This window comes from Echinops telfairi, unplaced genomic scaffold (genome assembly GCF_000313985.2).
Source record: "Echinops telfairi isolate 266 unplaced genomic scaffold, ASM31398v2 ScPeMD7_5592;HRSCAF=6446, whole genome shotgun sequence".
NCBI lineage: Eukaryota > Metazoa > Chordata > Mammalia > Afrosoricida > Tenrecidae > Echinops > Echinops telfairi.
In genome coordinates, this window is record NW_022109491.1 from 28,753,342 (window position 1) to 28,776,398 (window position 23,057).

Sequence of the window (23,057 nt, forward strand, 5' to 3'; positions counted from 1 at the left end):
AAAAAAAAAAAAAGTTGAAAAATCTAACTATGAAACCAGATTACCTATATCATAGATAGGTCGGTTTAATTGGGGTGCTTGTCTTCTTGTAGTAAAGTTGTAGGAATTTTTTGTGTATTTTGGATATTAGACTCTTATCAGATTGCCCCCCCCCCCATCTGAGGGTTATCTCTTTGCTTTGTTGGATAAGCAGGTGTGTTTGTAAAACCGCCTTCATGGTGCAAAATCTAGAGGAAAAGAAGAGAGAGACCAATAATGTTTGGGATAGCGTGTTCCAGGAGCCACTGGAAATCAAGGTTTGGAAACAGCTGGCTGCAGGACAGAAGAACGACAGGGCTTTCCACACCAGGAAAGAGTTGCAGTCTCGGAAACCCACAGGGGCAGTTCTACGCTGTCCTAGAGGGTAACTCTGAGTAGACATCCACTCCATGGCAGTAGGGACAGAGAGAGCTGCAGGACAGGTCTGAGGGAGCTAGCTGGAAGAATGAAGGGGATTTTAGAAAGGGTCACTTGGGTAACAATCTGAAGTGCCATTTTGGTGGCTGAATGTTTCTTTTGCTCTGTCATGCTCAGACTGAACCAAGGGGGTCAGTGCTCTGTGAACAAGGCCTTGGAGCTGCACCCGAGCCTGCCCCAATGATCTCAGACAGAGGAACTTCTAGGTCTGAGCCACAGACCACCATCACTTCCGTCTTCTCATTCTAAATGGTCACTTTCCCAAGGCCCCTCAGGCACAGGAGCATGCCCCAGCATCTCATTTCCCGCCCCAGGCATGCACGCTCCTTGCCATTCCCAAGGGCAGACCCCTCCCCTCCATCTCATCCTTAGGGCAGGCAGGAAGGGAAGGCAGGTGAGAAGGGTTCTCTCTGGAGGCTCTTGGTTTCTGAGACAGGCTAATTACAGCCTTCCTTATTAGTGAGCCATGGGGTTGCATTTCATCAGCTGAATCACAGCTGATGTCTGGGCCCTGGGGCCATGGGGATTGGGGGAGCCAGGGACTTGTGGGAGGGGTGGGGGTGGCCAGTGTCCCTGCTCCCTTTGTTGCCAAACCCACTCTGCCCCACCACTTTGGAAGGCACCAGCCCACTTGCCCTCCCTACTCCAGGCTGTTTCCTGTCACCCTCTGGGACTGTCCCCATCTGTCTGTCTGGCCCGCACGATGCCCACCCCATCAGGACCACCCAGAGCTCATTTGGTCACCAGCTCACACAGCATTTCCAAGTCTCCCAGTTTCTCTCTCAGCTCCCCACAATCACAGAACTGGGGTCCACACCAGGAGCGTGGCACCCATAGCTCAGCAGGGCCCTAGCACCTACAGCCCTCAACCACAGACTGCCAAAGGCCTTTCTAGAACCTCCCTGCCTCTGCCACTTGCTCCTCCCCACACCTTCCTCTCTGAGTCACTGTCCAGGATGGGTACTTGCCATTCGCATTTCAACCAAGAGACCGGTCTGTTGACGTGTCTGAACTCCACAGGACCATTGCTGGAGAAGCCTCGTGGTTCTGTATCTGGAGGTACAGGATCACTGAATATCCAAAAGCTATGCTGCAGCCTGACCATGAGGGTGTGATTCCACGATGGGAGCTCCTGGGGGTCCTGACTGTGGACCCCAGGGCTGATTTGAGCCCAAGTGGAGCGGTTCCAGGAGGCCGGTCCAGGAGGGGTGGGCCCCCACCAGCAGCACAGTCCCGGTGTGTCCACATACTCTGCTCAGAGGGAGGAACGTTAGAGGCCCTGTAGTGACAGAACCACCCTGCCAGGGGCTTGAGGCTGCTGTCTGCTGGCCCCTGTCACCCCCACGGCACCTGGGCAGCTTGGAGTTGATGGCCTGGAGTCAGTCAGATTAGCTAGTGGTGTAACTCAGCAGTTTCTTCCCACCTCTGAAAGCGCTGGGGGAAAAGAAGAAAGAAAAACCACACACGGGAGCTGAGGATTCAACTATATCTTGCAGAGAAAGCGCTGAGCACAATGTCCAGGACACCATGCTGAATGCATGGAAACATTTTTTTTAGCCTTCAAATGCACACACTTTTAACATGCATGAGTTTCAAGGTCTCCAATGACCATGTAGTCTGTGCAAACTTGTGGGTGTATACATCTCTGGTTCCTGAGCCCAGACACTGGGCATAGGTGGCCCCTTCACCAGGGGGTGATTCTTGTTCCCCTGCCCCACAAGGGCCAGCCACAGGTTGGTAGGGCTAGACTCACTCTTCTTCTGTTTTTGCCAGGGTGACTTAAGAATCAAATCCAGGAAGCTGGTGGCCAGGTGGAAGGGCAAGTGGCCTGTAACTGCTGGCTCCCCTACCCTCACCCCGGGGGCAATACCTTGTGCTTCTGCACAGCCTCGCCCGTCGGCAGATTGTGACCACACAGATTTCTGCCAACCTGCTAAGCAGGAAATGAGGTTTCAGGCATGTTTTTCTTTGCATTCATCTTATGAGGAGTGAAGGATGCGTGGGGACACTACGGGTCAGGCTCTGGGCAGTTACCCACAAGGGTTCCACCCACTAGCTGCTCTGCAGGAGAAAGACCAGGATGTCGTCTCAGAAACACTGTCTCAGTGGCTATGAGCTACAACAGACTCGATGGCAGGGACTGGGTTGGGTTGCTACGCGCCTCCTTTAGCGTGTTTGAAGCTCATTTGCGTGTCCGAGGAACTGTAGGAGGGGCTGTCTCTTCAGGGCTGTGAATGCCCAGAATCCAAAGGGCAAGTATGCTGTTGACAGGGCCATCGCTCCCCAGGGGCTGGTGACGCCGCTGCCTGCAGAGCAGTTCTCGCCTGCTGTTGGACCCTCCTTCTGGATCTTTCTTTTTTGCCTTCTCTGTGACTACATGGGTTAGCTTTTACCACCCACGTGAGCTGCTTTCTCAGGCTCTCTGGTGAGGTTTGCCTCCTCTCCCAAATGCTCTCATATGAAGTGTCTCGTGACAAGGCCGAAGTCCATGAAGAAACCAAGCAAAACAGGAAGGCGCAGAACCACACACTAGATACCAGCGGCTTCCCAAAGATCGTGGGAAATGAAATAGGAGTTTTCCCACAAGCTTTTGGAAGCGTCCTTGGACACAGACACTGTTTCCCTCAGAAAAACCTCGGGAGAAACATCCCCCAAATGGTGGTGGTGATAGACGGGGCAGTCTGGTTACGGGTTGGTAGCATGATTTTGTTATGCGTGTAAACCATGCTGCAGAAACGTGCCACTACCACCAGGCTGCCTCCTCTTCATCTCCGCCTCATCCAAGTGCTGCTGCCAGCTTGTCACACTCGGGGGCCAACAGCAGCAGACGTCATCTCAGGCCCCTCGTGGCCAGGAAGGAGCGCATTACTGCCGGGCTGGCCACAGCCTGCCCCAGAGGAAGGCCAAATGCACCCGATTTTCCAGCTCTCTGGACGCTCCCCAAGCCCTCGCTCCATTCTCAGACCCCCAGCCAGTGTCTGGGTGTCTCCCACCTCTCCCAGGAGACAGGGCTTTAAGAGGTGTGGGAAACACCACGGCCAGTCTCTCACCAAGTTCCTAATTTGGCCCAGTATATTCCAAGAGAACTTTTTATGGTCAAAGAAATGTTCTTTCCATCCTGTCTTACAAGGTGGCCGCTGGCCACAGGACAAGTGAGGAGCTCAATTGTACTTATGTGTAATTAATTTAACTAGTCAGTTGTTAGAATCACACCTAGCAGTGATCATGAGCTGGGTAGTTTCGCTGTGTCGTACGCAAGGTCACCATGGGCTGGACCAACTGCACGGCAACTAACTCGCCACGTGTGGCCAGTGGCTGTCTACTGCACAGCTCAGCTCTAAGCCTGGTCTCCCCGCCAGGGCTCGCCTGCAGCGCATCCTCTTGTGCATGTGCGAGCTGCCCCAATGGTGGCAGAGGGCCCGGAAGCTGGGCCAAGGTGAAGAGGGTGGAGGGGCCACTGTACACAGGTGACCTGCAGGAGGAGGTCGGGCCTGAAGCAGTCCCATCCCCACCCTGGGGGCCATCACAATGGCACCAGCGCCTGTGTCACAATGCCGCAGGCAGGAGGCTGAGCAGCAGCAGTCCTGCAGCCCGGTGGGGCGGTTTCCTACAGGGCCACTTCTCTTTGTCTGCAGACCTACTTACAGCGGCCTAGGCGTCAGTGGACCCCGTTTCCTGGGGGATGGAAAAGCACCCAGCAGGCCTCAGGCTGGAGACCCGCAGAAGGGGGCAGGGCCCGTGTGGAGGAGCTGCGGGGAATGGTTCTGGCCCAGGCTCCCGACGCCACAAGGCTCAGCAGCAGATAGAATATTCTGTGAGCAGTGAGCAGCTGCTCATCTTCTTTCTTACAGTTTGGTTCTTCTACTTCTTCTTCCTTCAGAATTACCTCTGAGAGGCCTCCCCCCTTCAGCCTGCCTAGAGGCCCGGCCCAGCCCCTGGGCGTGAAGGCAGAGGGGCTCCGGGCTAGAGAGCAGCTAGGACTCCGAAAACTCCGAAAAGCCAGGCCTCCCTGGGAGCCCTTGGAGATGGAGAGCGGCTGGAGCGGCCGCGGGGGCTCCCCACCCTTCCCCAGGCGAAGGCTACGCTGCGGGGTCCTGTGCCACACACCCCGAGTGCCCTGCTTCCCTCCATCTGAAGAACGGTCGGCAAGGTCCCGCAGGCAGGGCAAGGGACATGGGGCCCCTGGGCAGTGGACCACCACGTCAAGGCTCAAGACCACCCCTGCTCCGCTCGGGGTGCTTCGCTCAGCCACCATGTCCACGGGAAGCTGCACTGTCCCGGCCCCTGGGCTCTGGTGAGAAATAAACTGTCCAGTGAGCCAACTAGGCAGCAAGAGAGATTTTATTCCAGGGCAAAGTAACAGCTCAGAAGTGGCCGGTGCCTTTCCGGTGGGAGGGGTGAGACATGACTATCTTTGGGACGTCTTTAATAGGAGCCCTGGTGGTACCCTGGCTCGGGTGCTTGGCTGCCAACCCCAAATGCTGCTGTTTGAATCCAGCAGCCACTGTGCGGAAGAAAGATGCAGCAGTCTGCTTCCTTAAAGATTCCTAGCCCTTGAGTCCCCAGAGGGTGGTTCGACTCTGGGATACAGGGGTCGGAAATGAGTCCACAGCAGTGGGTTTGGTTGGGGTTTTGAAGAATGGATCCTTGAAGGAAGGGTGTGGATGTGGCCTTGTCCAGACAGGGCAGGTACTGCCCACTCAGTGGCTCCCAGTCCGGTTTCCTATCAGATCAGCTCCCCCAGGTCCTCCTATCAAGAGTCTGGAGAACTTGGCCAATTGGGCCCGGCCCTGTCTTGGCACCCTGGACTTTATATTTATGTGATGTGGGTGGCTTCCAGGAGGTTTGGGGGCGGGGTGAATAGGACCACCTTCCCACCCCCATCCCCACCTCCCACCCCCAAAGAAGGGCTCAGCGCACAGATAACACCCAGGCTGTCAACCTGCTCCTGAGACTCGGGCCTTGACCCCCAAGGCCTCGGCAGACAGAGGGCAGGAGCCCCCCTTCCGGGGAAGTGCCCCCTACAGTCATAGCTGGGGTGGATGGATTCGGGCAGTGGTGCTGGAGTCTCGCCAGCAGGGCAAGGCAGCCGGGCTGCATCGAGGAAGCAGGAGCAGGAAGCCTTTGGCCGCTCAGGTAGGAATCAGCTAGACCACTTACCAAAGCAGACGCCCTAACTCCCACCCCAGGTACTTTAATTAAATCTGTGGGCCTGGACTATGGCCCAAGAGTCTAAACACATAACGAAACGGCCCCTAACAGTCATTCTATCTGCTCCACGTGCACAGCCTGGAAGCCCCATGCTCCCTGTGCCAGGTGGGAGAGCTGTGGCTTTGTGCCTGGGCCACCCCCACCCCCAAAGGACTGTCCAGCCCCGTTGCCTGTACATGGCTGGCTGACTCCCAGCTGGGTAAGGTCAGAGAGCAGGGAGTGGCACAGGGTGTGTTCTCACTGACCTTCCAGAGCCTAGACTCTCTTCAGCACAGCCCGAGTAGAAACATGCATTTTCCCTCTGGGACTCCCTGTGGCTAGATTTTGAATGGAAACAGGGTGCTCCCCAGGAATGGTCCCCAGGTAGCAGTGAAGGCACCTTCCTGCCCCATGGGTGATGTCGGGGCCTCACGCATACACAGACGCATGTTTCTGTCCCTTCAGACAGAGGCGTTGGAAGGGTGGGGCCGCTGTGATTGTCTGTCCTGGTTGGGGGAGGGGGGCGTGTGGGCATGGGTAGGGGACGAGTGGATGATGGCAGACAGGAAGAAGGAGGCTACCCGCACAAGTCAACGATCACTTTATTAAGGCTCGGAATGGTCTCCCAGTGGGGGAAGCTGAGTCATTCACCCCACAGACCCCTGCATGGGTCACTTCGGTGGGGGAGGGGCCACTCTGAAGCTGGGGGCCACTCCTATAGGGCCATTGCAAGGCAAGGGTGCTCCTCTGACAACTGCCCCGCTGGCCAGGGTGTGCACACGAGCCTGCAGGGGTGTGGACAAGTGGGAGCCCTCGGCAGGGAAGGAGTAGTGAGAGGTCTCGGAAGGCAGGGATACCCCTTCCCCCTCCCAACACAACCTATGGCTTTGTTATCCTGCTGCCATGGTAACAAAAGGGTCCTGGTACCCCAACCCCCTGGGCTACACTGTGAGGTGATACAAAAAAAGCCCACCAGGCAAGGAAGGGCAGCCTCAGGGACCTGCTCGCACCCACCCACAGGCTGGGACCTGGCCGGATCTCCGGCACTATGACTCCTCCCGGACAGGTCTTCCCCAGTTGAGGACAGCCACTCAGAAGTGGACCCGTAGCACGTCCTGGCTGGCGACCATCCGTTGGCAGGCTGTGCACACCATGGGCAGGGAGCGCTGCTTCTCACCCAGGCAAGGCCGGCACAGGAGGTGGCCGCAGGGCAGCTGGTACACGGGCTCCTTTCTGAAGTAGGGCGAGAACACTCTTTTGCAGGTGGCGCACTCGGGGCCCTGGCTGCTCCCAGGCTGCTCTAGTGAGTCAGGGAGGAAAGTGGGCCAAGGTTAGAGGGCTGCTGCCTGGGCCAGGCATGTCTACTAGAGCCAGGCGTGCTGGGGGTGGGTAGCATTGCGGCAGCAAGCCTGTGGCCACCTCCCCCAGCCACCTCTGGGAGGCGAGCTAGCAGGGAGCCGGCCTGTGTGGAAAGCCTCAGGAGAGGGCTTCGGAGGGCAGCAGCAGAGAGGCCTGAGCCCTTTCTCGGAGCCTTCCAGGCAGACACACTTTCCCCCAGGAGGAGATGCCAGGGCCAAGGCCGGGCACAGGCTTATCTTGACAAGCAAAAGATCAAAGAAAGAAAAGTGAGCCAGAACAAGAAAATGAGAAAAGCAGGAGATGGCCCAGTATCCTAGGGCTGGGACAGCTCAAGGAGGAGGGAAGTCACCAGGCCTGCCTGCTGAGCCAGGTACCTACCTGCAGGCCGCCCCACAGGCCCCTTCCTGTGCTGCTCTCCTTCCATGCTTCCTGCAGGGCCTTCTGGACAGAGGGCCCAGTGGGCAGGTCCTGCAAGACCCACCGAACTACACTGGCCTTTTCTTCTCTGTGGGCCTGGCCTGAGGAACCTGCTCTTCTTCAGTCCCCAAAGACACCCCGAACTAAAGCTTCTCACCCCACCACCCCATCTGTTTTTCATTACAACAGTCCCGTCCAGCCTCTCATTGGCACCCTCACTGGCTGACTTTCCTCAAAATCAATTTCTAATCTGCCCTCAGTGTCGCCCAAACACAAGCAGACCTCCCCCAGGTTTCTGCTCCCCACCACCTCTGGAGCAGCCAGGACTGCCTGGTTCCCTGTCCAGTCCCACCACACGCAGCCCCGTCTGTCTGGGCCCCGAAGTCTCGGGTTGCTCTCCCTGTGCACACTCGGTTGGGGCCGGACTCAGGATTTGCTGTCCCTTGACCTACCCAGTTGCCGTGGGGCTGATTCTGACTCACGGCACCCGGCACCCCGTGGCTATTGGAGTAAAACTGAGCTCCACAGAGTTTTCAACAGCTGATTGTTCAGAGGCAGCGTGCCAGGTCTTTCCTCCGGCTACCTCTGGGCGGCCCTGAACATCCAATCTTTTGGTAAGGAGCCAAGGACTCCACCACCCTCTGCCTTGACTACCTTTGAGACTTAGCTCAGACAGCCCCCCCCTCCCCCCTTCCAGGGAGACACCTCTGATTGCCCTGCTCCTGCGCTGTCAGTGCCCTGGTAGAAAGATGACCCCCTGCTACCAGGTACTGGCGAGGCATTGTTAAAGGAAAGGGAAAACAGAAGGCAGCCAGGTACACCAACTCCTATCTCCTGAGTGGCTCTCGCAGGATCACAGACTTGGAGTCAAGGAAATGACTGGCCACTAGATAAGGCAGCCTCTTGGTAATGGTCCAAACAGAAACGTAATCAAGTGGGCAGGAGAGGAAGAAAGAATGGGAGGCAGAAAAGGAACGAGGTCTAGAATAAAAACCCAACCCCAATCCTAGTACTTGCTGTGAATCTCAGCGAGTCTATCATCCAACTCCCCAATTCAGGAAAAATTAGTTCATTAGGCGACTTCAGGAAGTGTCTTTCCTAAAACATGGATGCTCAATAGGAAGGGGGGAAGATGGCAGGTTCAACCCTAAGTCTGCCTCCACGCTTACAGAGCAGTCCCCCAGAAGTCAGGTGGGAGGCAGACTAAGTTAGAAAACACACAGAAAAGGAGAAACCAACAAAGGGCCTCAGGACGGAATAATGGACATCAGAACTTACCCCAAACTAGAGGCAGGATGGCCACAGCCGAAATCCACAGAATGACTAGGGCTTGTCTAGAGAAAGCCTTTTCCCAGCAGAGTTAATTTTTACAGGCTGCCCTCAACTCCTGCTGGCAAAGGAAAGCCCAGCGCTCTCCTCCCTCAGCCTGGGTGCTAGTGCTGAGGGGAGGCGGCCCCCCTGCCACACTGTGCAGCGGGCAGACCACCAGATGGAGGACTCTCAGGATATGGACGGGGCCCATGTTACCGGAGCTGGCACCTGGCCTCCAGGAAGAGTGGCTCCCTCTTGTGGCAAGGTGCTGGGGCTGTCCCTTGGTCATGCGAGCCGTGAAAGAGGGCATGGAGCCCAGGGTCGATGTCAAGGCGAGTTCCAAGCTTTGTGACAGCTTCTGCTCGTGAGACACTGGACCTGCCAAGAGACGCACAGACCACATCTAGAGAGAAGCTCGGCAAAAGAGAACAAGCTACTCGCTGAGGGCTGCAAAGACGACAACAGGCGCACTTCCTACTGGTCAGCCGGAAACTGGTGGGGCCCCCACGACGCTGGCCCTGAGTCACCCTCCAGGGGGTGAACTGAACTCACCCCCGTGTCAGAAAAATCAACCATTTGCGATCAAAGGGGCAGCGTTTGCCCCAGGAGACATGGGGAGGAAGCCGGGTAGGGAAGGCACGTTGAGGGTTGTGATGAAGAGTGGAAACACAAATGTGTATGAACTGCTGAATGTAAAACATCTCTATAAAGCTTCACCTAATGTGGGAAACAGAAGGATTTCTCTCAAGCTGTCTCCCCCAAATATATGCCAGACTTAGCTGCTTGAGAATGACTGTACACTTGGAGGTCATCAGGAGTGGATTGGGGGTCATTCTCCCTGAGAGTTATCAGCTATCTAGACCAAGCAGACACCACTGTTTATCCCACAACAAGTAGGGCCCACTCCCTTCTGATAGGTGGAGACACCAGAGAGGTTAAACCCGCCCAAGGATGACCAAGATTCATGCCATCATGAATCTAGGGTCCGCCCATCTTGTCACATGTATACCCCTCGACCTTCCCATTCCTATGGGCAAACCCCTAGTCCATCCCCTTCCTGCTACACTTATGCCTATCATAGATCCCCTTCCTACAATGTGTACGCCTATTGTACTGCCCCTTCCTGTGACGTGTGATTCTATAATCATGTCCCCCTAAAGTGATATAATGCTTGGTTAGCAATAAAGAAGGAGGCTCCCCAGTTCTCGGCCCGAGGCTGTTCCTGCTCTCGTGGCCGGGTTCCCCACACGAGGACCTTGATCAAGCGGGGCTGAGGTGAGCAGTGCTACCATGGATTGTGTCTGACTCCATTTATTCCAATCTCTCCTCTAACGCTCATGCTCTCTATGCCTTTACTACAATCCTTACTTATTATCGCTGTACAATTGCGCCTACCGGACTTGTGATGATTTGTGGGGAACCCCTCTCCCCTTTAACCCTACAACCTAATTCCCAGAAAGGTTTTAAAAAAAGGGACTCTGGCACTTGCGACTTGCAATGACGTCACTTGTAAAGAAACTTCTACTGGTGGGTCGTGGTAGCAGAACACTGGGAACTAAAACCCTGGCAACCCGGCTGTTTCTACCCTTCCCACACTGGCTGTGGGTGCCTCAGCTTGCCTCTAGCTTTTCTCCTCCTGGACTCGGGGCTAGCTGGGCCACCTTGTGGTGCAACTTCAGAACTGCACCCTACTTTCTAAAAGCTTTTCTGCAGGCCAAGGACATGAGTGGGAGCAAGCAAAAGCCCATCTTAGTCTTCCTCCCTGCCCTCCCACCAGCCCGAGCCTTCTCTTTCCCCACCTCTTGTTCTGCCGGGCCCCATCACACCTGCATAGCCACTTGCTTGTGCTCTCTGAGCACTTGTGCCCCCCTCTCTCCTGTTAACTAGAAGCAGTTAGTACTAGATTGGGATAGCCAAGACCTCACTCTGCCTGCCCCCGATCTAGGGCACTTCTGTGTGTAGTCATAGGAAGCCAAGCTAGTGATTGAGTGGTAGGGGGAGAGGTTTGAAGAAAAGAGAGAGGATGCAGGGACCTGCCTGGTCGAAGCATTCACAAGACTGTCCCAAAGTGGGGCGTGGGAAGTTTCATCTATAGTTTGCAGGACATAGGACATTATTGACTTGGAGGCTTGGAGAAGCAGCCAGTGTGGTCCTGTGTCACTGCTGAGTCAGCCTAGGCCAGAGCCACACACAGACCAGGAGTCTTTGGACCTCTCTCGACCTCCTGCCCCCACGGTACTTCCAAGGATTCCTGGAATTTTTCTCAAAATCAGAGAAGGCACAGATGTCACTGCTAGGTACCTGCTTTGGATCAGCTTTCCAGAGCCAGAGAGTAAATAAGAAGTAACACCAAATGTAAACAGACTAATTTTCATGAAGAAAAAGTTGCCAAGGAGGTAACTTCCGAAAAGCACTGGCACTGACAATCCCAGGAGGAACCCAGCCCTAAACCAAGCTCAGCGCCATCAAGTGGATTCCAGCCGACAACGCCCCTCCTACACTGTCAGTCACTAGGCGAGCAGAAGTCTTTCTCCCACAGAGGGCTGGGGAGTTTGGCCAATGGGACTGCAAGCAGCCCTAAACCTAGCCCACAGTGCAACCAGGAATCCTTCAGGGGAGCCTACTGCTATTTAAGTTGTTCCACAGTACAGAAGAAGAAAGTCACTGATACCAAAATTTGATCAAACACACCCAAGAAACTATAGCACAATCTCACTAGTAAATGTAAAAACCCAATGTAATAACATTAGCAAACAATGAAAGAATCAAGACCAAATCGAGCTGAAAACCTACACATGTACTTAACGCATTAAATATCAACTGCATTGACACTGAAAAAGGCACCAGGTGAAACGGAACCTCTGAACCGTGTGTAAGGAGCCCTGGTGGCACAGTGGTTACAAGGTTAGCAGTTGGAAACCGCCAGACAGTCTGAGGGAGGATGAGGGAGGCTTCCCTCAGAAAGCCTCAGAACCCCAAAGGGGAAGTTTTACTCTGTCCTATATGGTTACTATGAGTTGGAATCAACTTGGACCTGGCAGTGAGTTTAGGCTTTGGGGGAGGTGGGGGTGGGGTGGGGGTGGGAAGAGCATCAGGTTTAAAAATGAAGAAACCAATGGTATGAAAGACGACAGCCTTTGGGCATCTCATCCCCTGGATGTGGGCTGGCCTCTGGGCCTGGCAGTCAAAGTGGTGGGCTCCCCGAGGTCAGGTCCTTAAGAGACTATGATGACCCCCCTCTAGCTTGCACACTCCTTCTCTCGCTCTTCCTACTTGCTCTGGTGACACCAGCGACCACATTATAAGTTGTCCAAAGAGAAGCTCTTGTGGCAGAGAACTGAGTCGCCTCAACCTTTTGACTAGAGCAGCGGTTCTCAACCTGTGGGTCGTGACCCCATTGGGGGTCGAATGACCCTTTCACAGGGGTCGCCCGATTCATAACAGTAGCAAAATTACAGTGATGAAGTAGCAACAAAAATAATTTTACAGTTGGGGGGGTCACCACCACATGAGGACCTGTATGAAAGGGTTGTAGCATTAGGAAGGTTGAGAAGCACTGGACTAGAGCCTGCATATGATCTTGAAATCAAAGACCTACACTAGTCCCACTTTGATTCCTGACCACAGAAATATGAGATAATCAATGTCCGTTGCTTTCAGCCAGAAAGTTGCGATGTAATTTGCTAAGCACCACGAGACAGCCAATACAAATGGGTTTTTCATTAACTAAAGAAGTTCCCAGCTCAGCTCCAAGCCCAAAGCTGAGTTTATACTTGTACGGCGGCATTGATCCTGGCATTAGGACATGACAAGGAGGCCCATGACCAGCTATGCTATTTAACACTATGCCAGGGTTAACAGCCTAAACATTTATTCAGACAAGAGAAAGAAGTGAGGCTACAAAAGCTTAGAAAAAGAAAATGATGACTCTTTCTACTATAAGATTGTACAGGAGGCAGGCAAGTCAATAAAGGTATTGGAATACAAAACTAATATACAGACATTATGACTTTCATACATTTGAACAAAAATCAGTGAGAAAGCATAAAGGAAGAACAGGCTCTATTTAGAGCCGTATCAAGATTCAACTTAGAAGGCAGATCCAAATAAAGACACGTGAGCACACTGGAGGGTGGGCCAGAGGGCCTGCGGGGGGCGCCGCCAGGCCAAGAAGAGCCAGCAGAAAGCCTCACCTCCACGCTGATGCACAGACCTTCACGCGATCCCACTTTTCTTAACATTGTGTTTGCGGGAGGGGGGGGGGGGGGACGACTTACTTTCACAGCTATTAAAACATTATTAGAAACCAGAAATTAAAATAATGTTACAGGCACATGAATAAATAAGGAGACCAATAAAATGATAGGAAGTCTAGTTACAGTCAGGTATATTTAAGAATGTATGTATATGACTTCAGTGGCATTTCAAATCAATGGGAGAGTTAATAAATGGGTAAAGAGAAGTGATAGCCGTATTTTATTTTTTAGTTAGCCATATCCTAATACCATTCCAAATGGATTAGAGATTTCATGTAAAAGTATTCAATTTAATCAAGTCATAAAGATACTAAAACAACGTATAGGAGAACTCCTTGGATGGAGAACATCTTTCTAAATGACCCCAAAACCAGAAGCTATGAGAAAGAAAAGAAACGACTTAAAACTCGACTACACTGTAAAACCAAACCAGACACCGAGGTGGCCAAACACAGTCAACCCTGCACTGCCCCACGTCCTCCCCAGAAGAAAACGCCGTGGGAAAACACATTGCAGCTCATAAAGTCAAAGTGCCAATCTATACAGACTTCCCCAAATTACAAAGAAAAAGACGACCAGTACCTAGTAAAAAAAGAGCACAGGAGATGGACAGTACACAAAAAAGGTAACAAATGTTTTTGTTTAATTATATGAGAAGGCACTTGATCTCACTAACAAAGAAAATGAAACCAACATTAAGATACCCACCCCACCCTTATTTTTTTAAGCTATCAAAATGATAGCTTGGAAACACATTCTGTTAGGAAGGTGGGAGGAATCTCCGGAACGTGACCTCGCCCTACAGACACCCTTGCATATGTCCCAAATGACACATGTCCGACTAATTCACTGCAGTGTTCTTTGTCATAGCAAATGGCTGAAAACAGGCCACACGTCAATCAAAAGGGGAGTGGTTAGGTTTTTACCAGAATAAGGTACCCTGGTGGTGTAGCGGTTTAAGAGTTAGGCTGCTAACGGTAAGGCCAGTAGTTCAAACCCACAAATTGTTCCTTGAGAGATGTTAAGGCTTTCTGCTCCTATAAAGGTGTCCAGTTGTCCTCTAGAGTTGCTATGGGTTGGAATCAATTCAATGGCAGCAAGTGGGGCTTGGTTTTGGTTTTTAGAATGAAATGTATTGTCCATCTGTTTGGAACACAGGAAAACCACAATGGTCCTGCATGCAGGATCTCAGGAGTGAACCTGAATGGTTGGTTCAGAAAGCAAAGGTTCCCAAATCTAAGCTCAATGAAGCAGGGAACATGAGAAATGGTTGGGGTTAGGGAGAGGGAACTACTGTGGTCAGAAACCCAAGCTTGAGCCAAGCAACCAGGGCTGACAGAACACATTAAGCTGCAGAGAGAGGCCCTTAGGGAACCAAGGTCCTCAGGAGATGACAGGCACCCCTGGGCCGAAGAACCACTGGCAATACCCCAGACAAGATGCCTCTAAAAAACTCACTTCCGTGAAAAAAACCCAAAAAAAACCTCACTTCCGTGAATAAGGGGGAGTGCAGGGTGGGTACCCAAAGCCCATCTGTAGGCAACTGGACATCCCCTTACGGAAGGGTTCAGTCAGGGTGCAGTGTAGCAACAATGAAACATACAACTTTCCTCTAGTTCTTTAATGCTTCCTCTCCTCCTCCCCCACTATCATGATCCCAATTCTACCTTACAAATCTGGCTAAGTCAGAGGATGTACACTGGTACAGATAGGAACTGGAAACACAGGGAATCAGAGAGAATCCAGGTCGGATGATCCGTTCAGGACTAGTGGTGAGAGTGGCGATACTGGGAGGGTGGAGGGAGGGTGGGGTGAAAAGGGGGAACCAATTACAAGGATCTACATATAACCTCCTCCCTCAGGGACGGAAAACAGAAAAGTGGGTAAAGGGAGACATTGGACAGTGTAAGATATGACAAAATAATAATAATTTATAAAGTATCAAGGGTTCATGAGGGAGGGGAAAGCGGAGAGGGAAGGGAAAAAATGAGGAGCTGATGCCAAGGGCTTAAGTGGAGAGCGGGTGTTTTGAGAAAGATGAGGGTAACGAATGTACAAATATGCTTTATACAACTGATGTATGTATGGATGTGATAAGCGCTGTATGAGCCCCCAATAAAATGATTAAAAAACAAAAATTTAAATGCAAAAACAAACAAACTCACTTCCATCAAGTTGATTCCAACTCATAGTGACCCTGTAGGACAGAACAGAATTGCCTCTGAGGATTTCCAAGACTATAAATCTTATGAGTAGAAAGTCTTACCTTTCTGCCAAGGAACAGGTGGTGGATTCGAACTACTGACCTTGCAGTTAACAGGCTAGTGTGTAACCCAAGAGCCAGGATGCTGAAATCCCAGGCCATCAAGTGTTTCAACCAGGGTTTCCAAATGGCTCAAAGCCCTGCTGAGAATCTGCCTTTCCACCTGAGACATAGTCAGCATCTACGATGTCACAGGATCCCCAGATAAGAACAAGGAAGAATCACCTGGGGGCCCTGTGGAATCGTAGACGGGGTAGAAACACCAAGAGCCAGTGTGCAGTTCCGATTTCAGCTGGCTCACACACTGAGCACCTTGCGCAGTGCCTTCTCTCTTCACTAGGCCTGCCTCCCGAAAGGAGGTCTCCCAATCTCACACTGGAGGGAGGGAGGATCTCCGTGCACTGACAACACTGCACCTCTATTAGAGTCAGCTGCCCTGCAGAAGCCACTGACGCACGAGTAACTTTAAGGAGGGTACCAGGAGGGTGGCCTGGCCTGCTCTGAAGAACTGGTGTCTCTCCTTCCAGGGCAAAGTGCTGACTTGACGAAGAACAAGTAGGAGGCCCCACTGAGCAATGAGGAGGAGGCCTGGCACTAGCTGAGGGGCTTATGCTAGCCAAGCATGAAGCCCCAAACCAAACCAGATGATGCAGGACCCCTGTGGCCCGAGAAGACTATGGACAGAGCACAGAGATTACCTGATGAGCAGTCCATGTGTGTCAGGCCCAGCTCGCTGGCGGCTTTCATTTTCTTAGCTGTGTGCTCTGAGGTAGTGGCTGACACCAGAGGGCTTGCGGGAGAAAAATAGGTCGTATGTCCACCCAGGCTGCTGTCTAGGGCCTCTGCAGCCTGCTCTAGCTTCCTTTTCCGAGAAGGTATGACAATGGAGGAAGGGGTCACTGCCATTGCAGTCTGTGCCCGCCCAAGCAGGTGGCAGCCAGGGACAGAGTGCTGTAACAGGAAATGGTCAATCCGGGCCTTCAGAGACGGGTGAGGCAGGGGCTGGGAATGTGGGGTAAAGGCTACCCCCGTGAAAGGGTCGCTGGGTACCCGGCCCCAAGAAGCTTCACTCCGGTTACACTTCTCTAACGTGCTCTGGTCGATGACTTTGCCTGAGGGCAGCAGCATGGGGCAAGGCATGATCTCCAGGGTGATGGGATCCAGGAACTCCTCAGGCACATCCTGGATGACCTCTGCCAGCTTCTGCAGGCTGGAGGGGGCCTGGTGGCCCTCAGACTGGCCCCCAGGGTCACAGTCACTCTCCATGGGCAAGGCGGGGGCCTGCAGAGCCACGCCCAGAGGGAGGCTCTCGGAGGCAACCAGCAGGACACTGTCTATCACTTCCTGGGAGCAGGTTTTGGCTGGCTGCCCCCACACTTCCAACCGCTTGATGCAAGGCACACCGCCGCCTGTCACATGAGTGATACAGATCTTCACATGGGCCACATGGCTCAAGGAAAGAGGCCCTTTGTTCCAGAGTTCCTGGGCCACGACAGCAGGGGAGGCAGGGGAGGGCAGTGTGGCTTCCATCAGGCCAAAGGGTGGCCTGGCCTTGAAGCCCCTGTGGCTAAACACCACTTGGTTCTGGCTTTTCAACAAGAGTTTGCCCACCAAGGCGAATGCCTCCTTGTCTGGGATGGATGGCGCGGCGGGGCCTGGGGCCTGGCACTCAGGGGAACACCAGGAGGCTCCGCTGCGTAAGGCGGACGTGTATATTTCCATGCCAGTGACAGGAGAGCTGCCCCAGGATGTGAGGTCTACGTTGATCCGACAGATTTCCACGTTAAAGGGAAAGGACACCGTCACATAGACCGGCGGCTTAATGAAATATTCTGTCCTAAAACCGCGACTTCGCTTGGTGAGGTCTTCAGAGATGAGATTTTCAACTTCATACCCATCAGCTGATATCTAGATTTAAAGACAAATGGAGACACGTTGAGTTAATGAGGTCCAAGGATGATGACGCATTTTTCAAGAGCTTGCCATTGCTAGGCAAGTTTGAGTCCAACATTTATATTTTCTTCTATAGAACTAGTCCTCTTAGGTTTTTAGGGTTTTGCTGTTGTTGTTGTCTTTGTTTATAAGTACTCAAGAGCAGGTCACAGGTTGGGGTGTGTCCCTAAGTACTACCCACCTTAAAATGTATGAGCAATAAAGCTCTGACCCAGCAAATTGGACGTGCCTTCAATTTAACACAAACGCAACTATTCAATTACTATCAGTCCTTCAAAACAAAATATCTGTGAACAGGAAATTAAAATAGTAGTGATCTCTTTACTTCAAAGGATTTAAAAAAATGTAGATTCAGGGAGGCACAAAGGGTGTTCGTTCTATTTCTCCGTTTTCTGACTGCACCCCACCAATTATAGCTTTGCTCAGGCAGGCTTAGTAGCAGCACACAAGCTTCCTGTCAGTCTATGAAGGCTGAAAAATGTGCACCCGGACCACAGGACCACAAAGAGTACAAGACTGGGGAGCGGGCAGTGCCCCGTGGCGAGATGCCACCTCGCTTTTAGGAAACCTACATCATTACATCATTGACAACGGAAAGAAATCTAAAGAGGGTTTTGCTTTTACAGTAAAAATAAGTAACGGCAAGCAGAGCATTTAAAAGTGCACAGTATAAGAGAGGCAACACACACAAGGAGGGCTGTTACCCACCTCCCTCCCCAGGGACTGCGCTCAACATCCAGCATCAGGCCACCACAGCTTTGAACTGGGTCTGTGAGCAGCATATGCTAAGGACACTTCAGGTTTGTGTGCTGTTTGGTAAAGACGTGGCAGGTTATTTTTTGGCCTAGGAAGGCTTAAAAATCTCTCCATCTAAATGAATGGTCATTGTGTCTTCACCTACGACATTTTGGCTCAGGAAAGGACTCGCTCATTGGAGCACTCTACTTTCAGACAGCGGGGAAACCTGTTCTCACAGGCAGTGGAAATGGTAAAGGTATCTATCTTGTCAGCCTCTGCAGCAGTATGTCATGCACAGATATGCCAAAGTAGGGCAGGGTTCAATTCTTCCTCCGGTGGCTCCCTCCTCCCTGCAGGGAGCTATGGAAAGAACTCCTTCTTTGCACAAATGGGGAGGGAGGCAGCTTAATTCCAACAGTAAGGAACCAGGAACCCAAATAACAAATCCAAAGTGTAATTTCTAGCACACGGGTTTGGCAGGAACAATGGAAGGAGGAGAGAATATTTCTACCTTTGCTCTGGCTTTGGGTGAGATTACACTGTGTCATCAAAAGGTAAAAGCACGATGAGGCTGACCCTCCACCCTGTGAGTGATGGCTCGCCCCGTGAGTGCTGCGTAACTCTGCACACACATCCTGCGCCACGCTTAGACACCAGCCACTTCCACAAGACAGGACATGGGGAAGATATATAAAATGCATATTATTTATTCATCAAATGTCTGAGTCTATTTAGTTTACCTTGTTGCAGTGAATTCTTGGTCTGAACCGTGGAAGGCAAAGATTTATTACCATCTTTGTGGCTGAAAGAATAGGTTCCAAGCATCAGAAATAGCCTTAAATAAAAAAAATAAAACTGGGTATTAGACAAACTTAATTCTAAACTTTTAGAACTTGCATACTACGAAAAGTACACAGGATAACAACAAAGTAATACAGTACATACACATACACACTCACTTTCTTGGTCTATTGACTCTGTTGATATCCTATAAGTGACTTGGGGTAAGGTGAGTTACTTAAGACATATAAAGACAAATCTTACATGATCTCACTAAAAGGAAATATCTAAAATAGGCAATGCGTAGGAAACAGAACCACCCCTTGTAGGTGGGCCTCTCCAGTGGAGCGGGACTGAATGAAGCCAGTCAGTAGATTGCTTTTCCATCTGGGAGGCCTACCTCTCATCAGCCCAAAGATAGGCAGTCTTTTTGTTGTCATGACCAGTGTGTGACACACACCAAGGTCATGTATGTTGCTCATCCTGCCACATCTGTGTGGAGAGTTCTGCACAGTGAAGATCTGTCTCATGATTTTTTAATGGTTACTATTATTTCAGTCTAGCCCCTAACTCAATTTTACACATAAACACAAAGTTTTTGGCTTTTTAAAAAAATCATTTTATTGGGGGGCTCTTACAGCTCTTGTAACATTCCATACATTAATTGTATCAAGCATGTTTGTACATATTTTCCACCATCACTTTCTAAACACTTACTTTCTATTTGAGTCCTTGATATCAGCTCCTCCCCTCCTCCACCCTCGTGACCCCTTGATAAATTATAAATTATTTTCATGTCTTACACCAACCGCTATCTCCCTTCACCCACATTTCTGTTGTTCACCCCCCTGGGGAGGGGGAACACACAGTATTTTTTAACATGATTTTACTATATGCTATATTTTTTTGGCAAATCTGCTGCAAAAAACTCTTTAAAATGTTGAAGAGCAAGGATGTCACTCTGAGGACTAAGGTGTGCTTGACCCAATTATCTCATATACACACCAACACTGACAATGAATAAGACTGAAAAAATGATGGTTTTAAATTATGGTGTTGGGAAGATTACTGAATACATGACAGACTGCCATAAGAAAGAAAAAAATCTGTCTTGGAAGAAGTACAGACAGAATACTCCTTAGAAGATAGAATGGAGAAATTTTCTTTTTATTTCTTTTGTTTTATTAGGGGCTCATGTAATTTTTATCACAATACATACATACATCAATTGTGTAAAGCACATTTGTACATTCACTGCCCTCATCATTCTCTAAACATTTGCTCTCCACTTAAGCCCCTGGCATCAGGTCCTCATTTTTTCCCCCTCCCTCAGGAACCCTTGATAATTTATAAATTTTTATTTTGTCGTATCTTGCCCTGTCCAACGTCTCCCTTCACCCACTTTTCTGTTGTCCATCCCAAGGGAGGAGGTTACATGTAGATCCTTGTAATCGGCTCCCCCTTTCCAACACACCCTCCCTCTACCCTCCCAGTATCGCCACTCACACCACTGGTCCTGAAGGGATCATCCACCCTGGATTCCCTGTTTCCAGTTCTTATCTGGACCCGTGTATATCCTCTGGTCTAGCCAGACTTGCAAGGTAGAATTGGGTTCATGATAGGGGGTGGGGGGGGAGAGAAGCATCTAAGAACTAGAGGAAAGTTGTATTTTTCATTGTTGCTACATCACACCCTGACTGGCTCATCTCCTCCCCGAAACCCTTCTGTAAGGGGATATCCAGGGGCCTACAAATGGGCTTTGGGTCTCTACCACACACTACCCCCTCATTCACTATGGTAAGATTTTTTGTTCTGATGATGCCTAATACCTGATCCCTTTGACACCACGTGATACAGGCTGGTGTGCTTCTTCCATGTGGGCTTTGTTGCTTCTGAGCTAGATGGCTGCTTGTTTACCTTCAAGCTTTCAAGACCCCAGACGCTATATCTTTTGATAGCCGGGCACCATCAGCTTTCTTCACCACATTTGCTTATTCACCCGCTTTGTCTTCAGCAGTTGTGTCGGGAAGGTGAGTATCATAGAATGCCAATTTAATAGAAGAAAGTATTCTTGCATTGAGGGAGTACTTGAGTGGAGGCCCAATGTCCTTCTGCTACCTTAATACTAAACCTATAAATATATGCACATAGATCTATTTCCCAGGATGGAGAAAATTTCTATCACATTTTTTGGACATGTGTCAGGAGAGACCAGTCCGTGAAGAGGAGCATCATGCTTAGTAAAGTGGAGCATTAGTGAAAATGATGTTCACTTTGTGATGGTTAGGTTTTGTGTCAACTTGGCTGGGTCAGGAGTCTCAGTGGTTTGGCAGTTGAGGCCTCTTCTGTGATGTGATGTAACATAACGTAATCAACTCCATGATAGGATCAAGCATCACAGCCAGTACAGGAAGATTAGAGTGGAGTGCTATCCCCTTAATCAGGGGCATAATCAGCCTTAATACAAGGAAAAGGAAGTTTCTTTGAGGGGGGGGGGGGTCACTCCTATTTAAGCAGACTCTGTGGGAAGACTCCTCCCCTTCGTACTGGGCCTTGCATCTGGCTTATCAACCTGCCATAGTGCCTGCCAGCTTTGGGTGCTATCAGAAGCCTGCTGACCTTGGATTCTTTCAACGAGGCAGCCACCAGCCTGACTTGGTGACCTGGAATTATTCATACACCCTTGCCTCACCAGCCGGTGGTATTCCTGCATCCTAGTTCATCTTCCCGTTTCTTGGTTTGTCAGCTCCAGCAGCTATGTGAATCAGGAAAAGCCTCCAGCTAACATCTGACCCATGAACTTGAAACAGACTGAATTTAACTGCTTCTGCAACTGTGAGCCACTTTCTTGACATAAAATTATTTCCTCGCATATATGTCACTGGTTTTACCTCTCTAGAGAATCCAGCCTTACACAGTCTTCAAAGAGATACATTAACATAGTGGCTGCAACAATGGGCTCAAACATAGGAACAATTGTACATAAAATGATTGGTATGCATCCTTGTGTTGCTAGCATTTTTAATGCTTCATCTTTGAACATTAGTTAGATTGAAGTATTACTTATATGTCAATAAAATACTAATTTTTATTCTTTTTCTTAAAAATTCAGGAATATGCTTTGAATTCTATTTTTCCCCAACATATTGGGATTATATTGGTTTTCTTAACTGGCATATTAATGAGACAGAATAACACATTTTTCTAATTTTTAACCATCCTCTTAATCCAAGGATATGTGTGGTTGTAGCAGATTGTTCTTTAAATGAGTTTCCAAATTTGCTTTGTTTATATTGAATTTTAGATTACAAGCCCTGTGCTAAGGATAGGAAGCCCTCGTGGTGTCGTGGGTTATGCATTGAGCTGCTAACCACAAGGTCAGCAGTTTGAAACCACCAGCTGCTCTGTGGGAGAAAGATTAGACTTTCAACTCCCGTAAAGGTTTACAGCTCCGGAAACCCACAGGAGCAGTTCTCCTCTGTCCACAGGGTTGCTATAAGTCAGAGTTGACTCAATGGGAGCGAGCCTAGTTTTGGTTTTGGTGCGAGGCATTAAGTCTAGATAGAAACATGAAATGGTCTTAAGAGAAACAAATCAGAAAAGGAGGGTAAGGAATGCGTGTACATCTCAGAGAGTGTTACCAATGCCACTGAACTGCACAAGGAAAACTGTTGGTTCTACTGTGTATACCCTCCACAACGACAACAAAAATAAATTATTTTTTAAAAGATGAAACAGTATGGTCCTCTGAAGTGAAGAGATTTCCATCCAGTAAAGACTTTGGAACACACAGGTTTGTAGCCGAGCTTTCTGCAGGTGTCAGAGTGGAGGATGGCGTAAACTGACATTTTCTAATTTACAGTTTCCAAGGTCAAATTATGGATCAAAGGGGTGGCACCCCATTGACCAAAAGTACCCTCAGATAAAACTAAGACCTAACTCACTACCCTCAGGTCAATGCTGACTCACAGCAACCCCCTGTGAGTTTCCGAGACTGTAACTGTTTATGGAAGTAGAAAGCCCAATCTTTCTCCCATGGAGCTGCGGGGAGTTCCAAAGATCACAGCCCAACAAGTAACCACTACATACTCAGATAATGGGGAAGAATTCACAGGAACAGCATTTGAACTGGGGACTACTAGGACATATACCTGAGCTCATGAGCAATTCTACCCACTAATAGTACAATGGACCACAAAGGCTCATCAGTAGAAGCCAAGGAAGCCCTGATGGTATCGTGGTTGTGTTGGGCTGTTCAAAACTGTCCATCCACAGCTCCGTGGGAGAATGACTGGGCTTTTTACTCCGATAAACAGTTACAGTCTCAGAAACCC

The 23,057-nt window shown here is 50.4% G+C and overlaps 1 protein-coding gene across 7 annotated transcripts in view; it reads right to left on the minus strand.

The window, feature by feature from the left end:
* Positions 1 to 6,230: 6,230 nt before the first annotated feature.
* Positions 6,231 to 23,057, minus strand: part of UBOX5 (U-box domain containing 5) — a 39,423-nt gene continuing 22,596 nt past the window's right edge. For 4 of the 7 annotated variants that reach the window (XM_045295234.1, XM_045295232.1, XM_045295233.1 and 1 more), the window contains 4 exons: positions 18,684 to 18,778; positions 15,951 to 17,160; positions 8,950 to 9,111; positions 6,231 to 6,946 (listed from right to left, as the gene is read on the minus strand). In XM_045295234.1, coding sequence (XP_045151169.1) covers positions 6,738 to 6,946; positions 8,950 to 9,111; positions 15,951 to 17,160; positions 18,684 to 18,737 — 1,635 coding nt within the window. In that variant the 5' untranslated portion in view covers positions 18,738 to 18,778 and the 3' untranslated portion in view covers positions 6,231 to 6,737. Of the gene's footprint in view, positions 9,112 to 15,950; positions 17,161 to 18,683; positions 18,779 to 23,057 lie in introns of all 7 variants that reach the window. The other 3 variants (XM_045295236.1, XM_004697871.2, XM_045295237.1) reach the window with 3 other exon arrangements.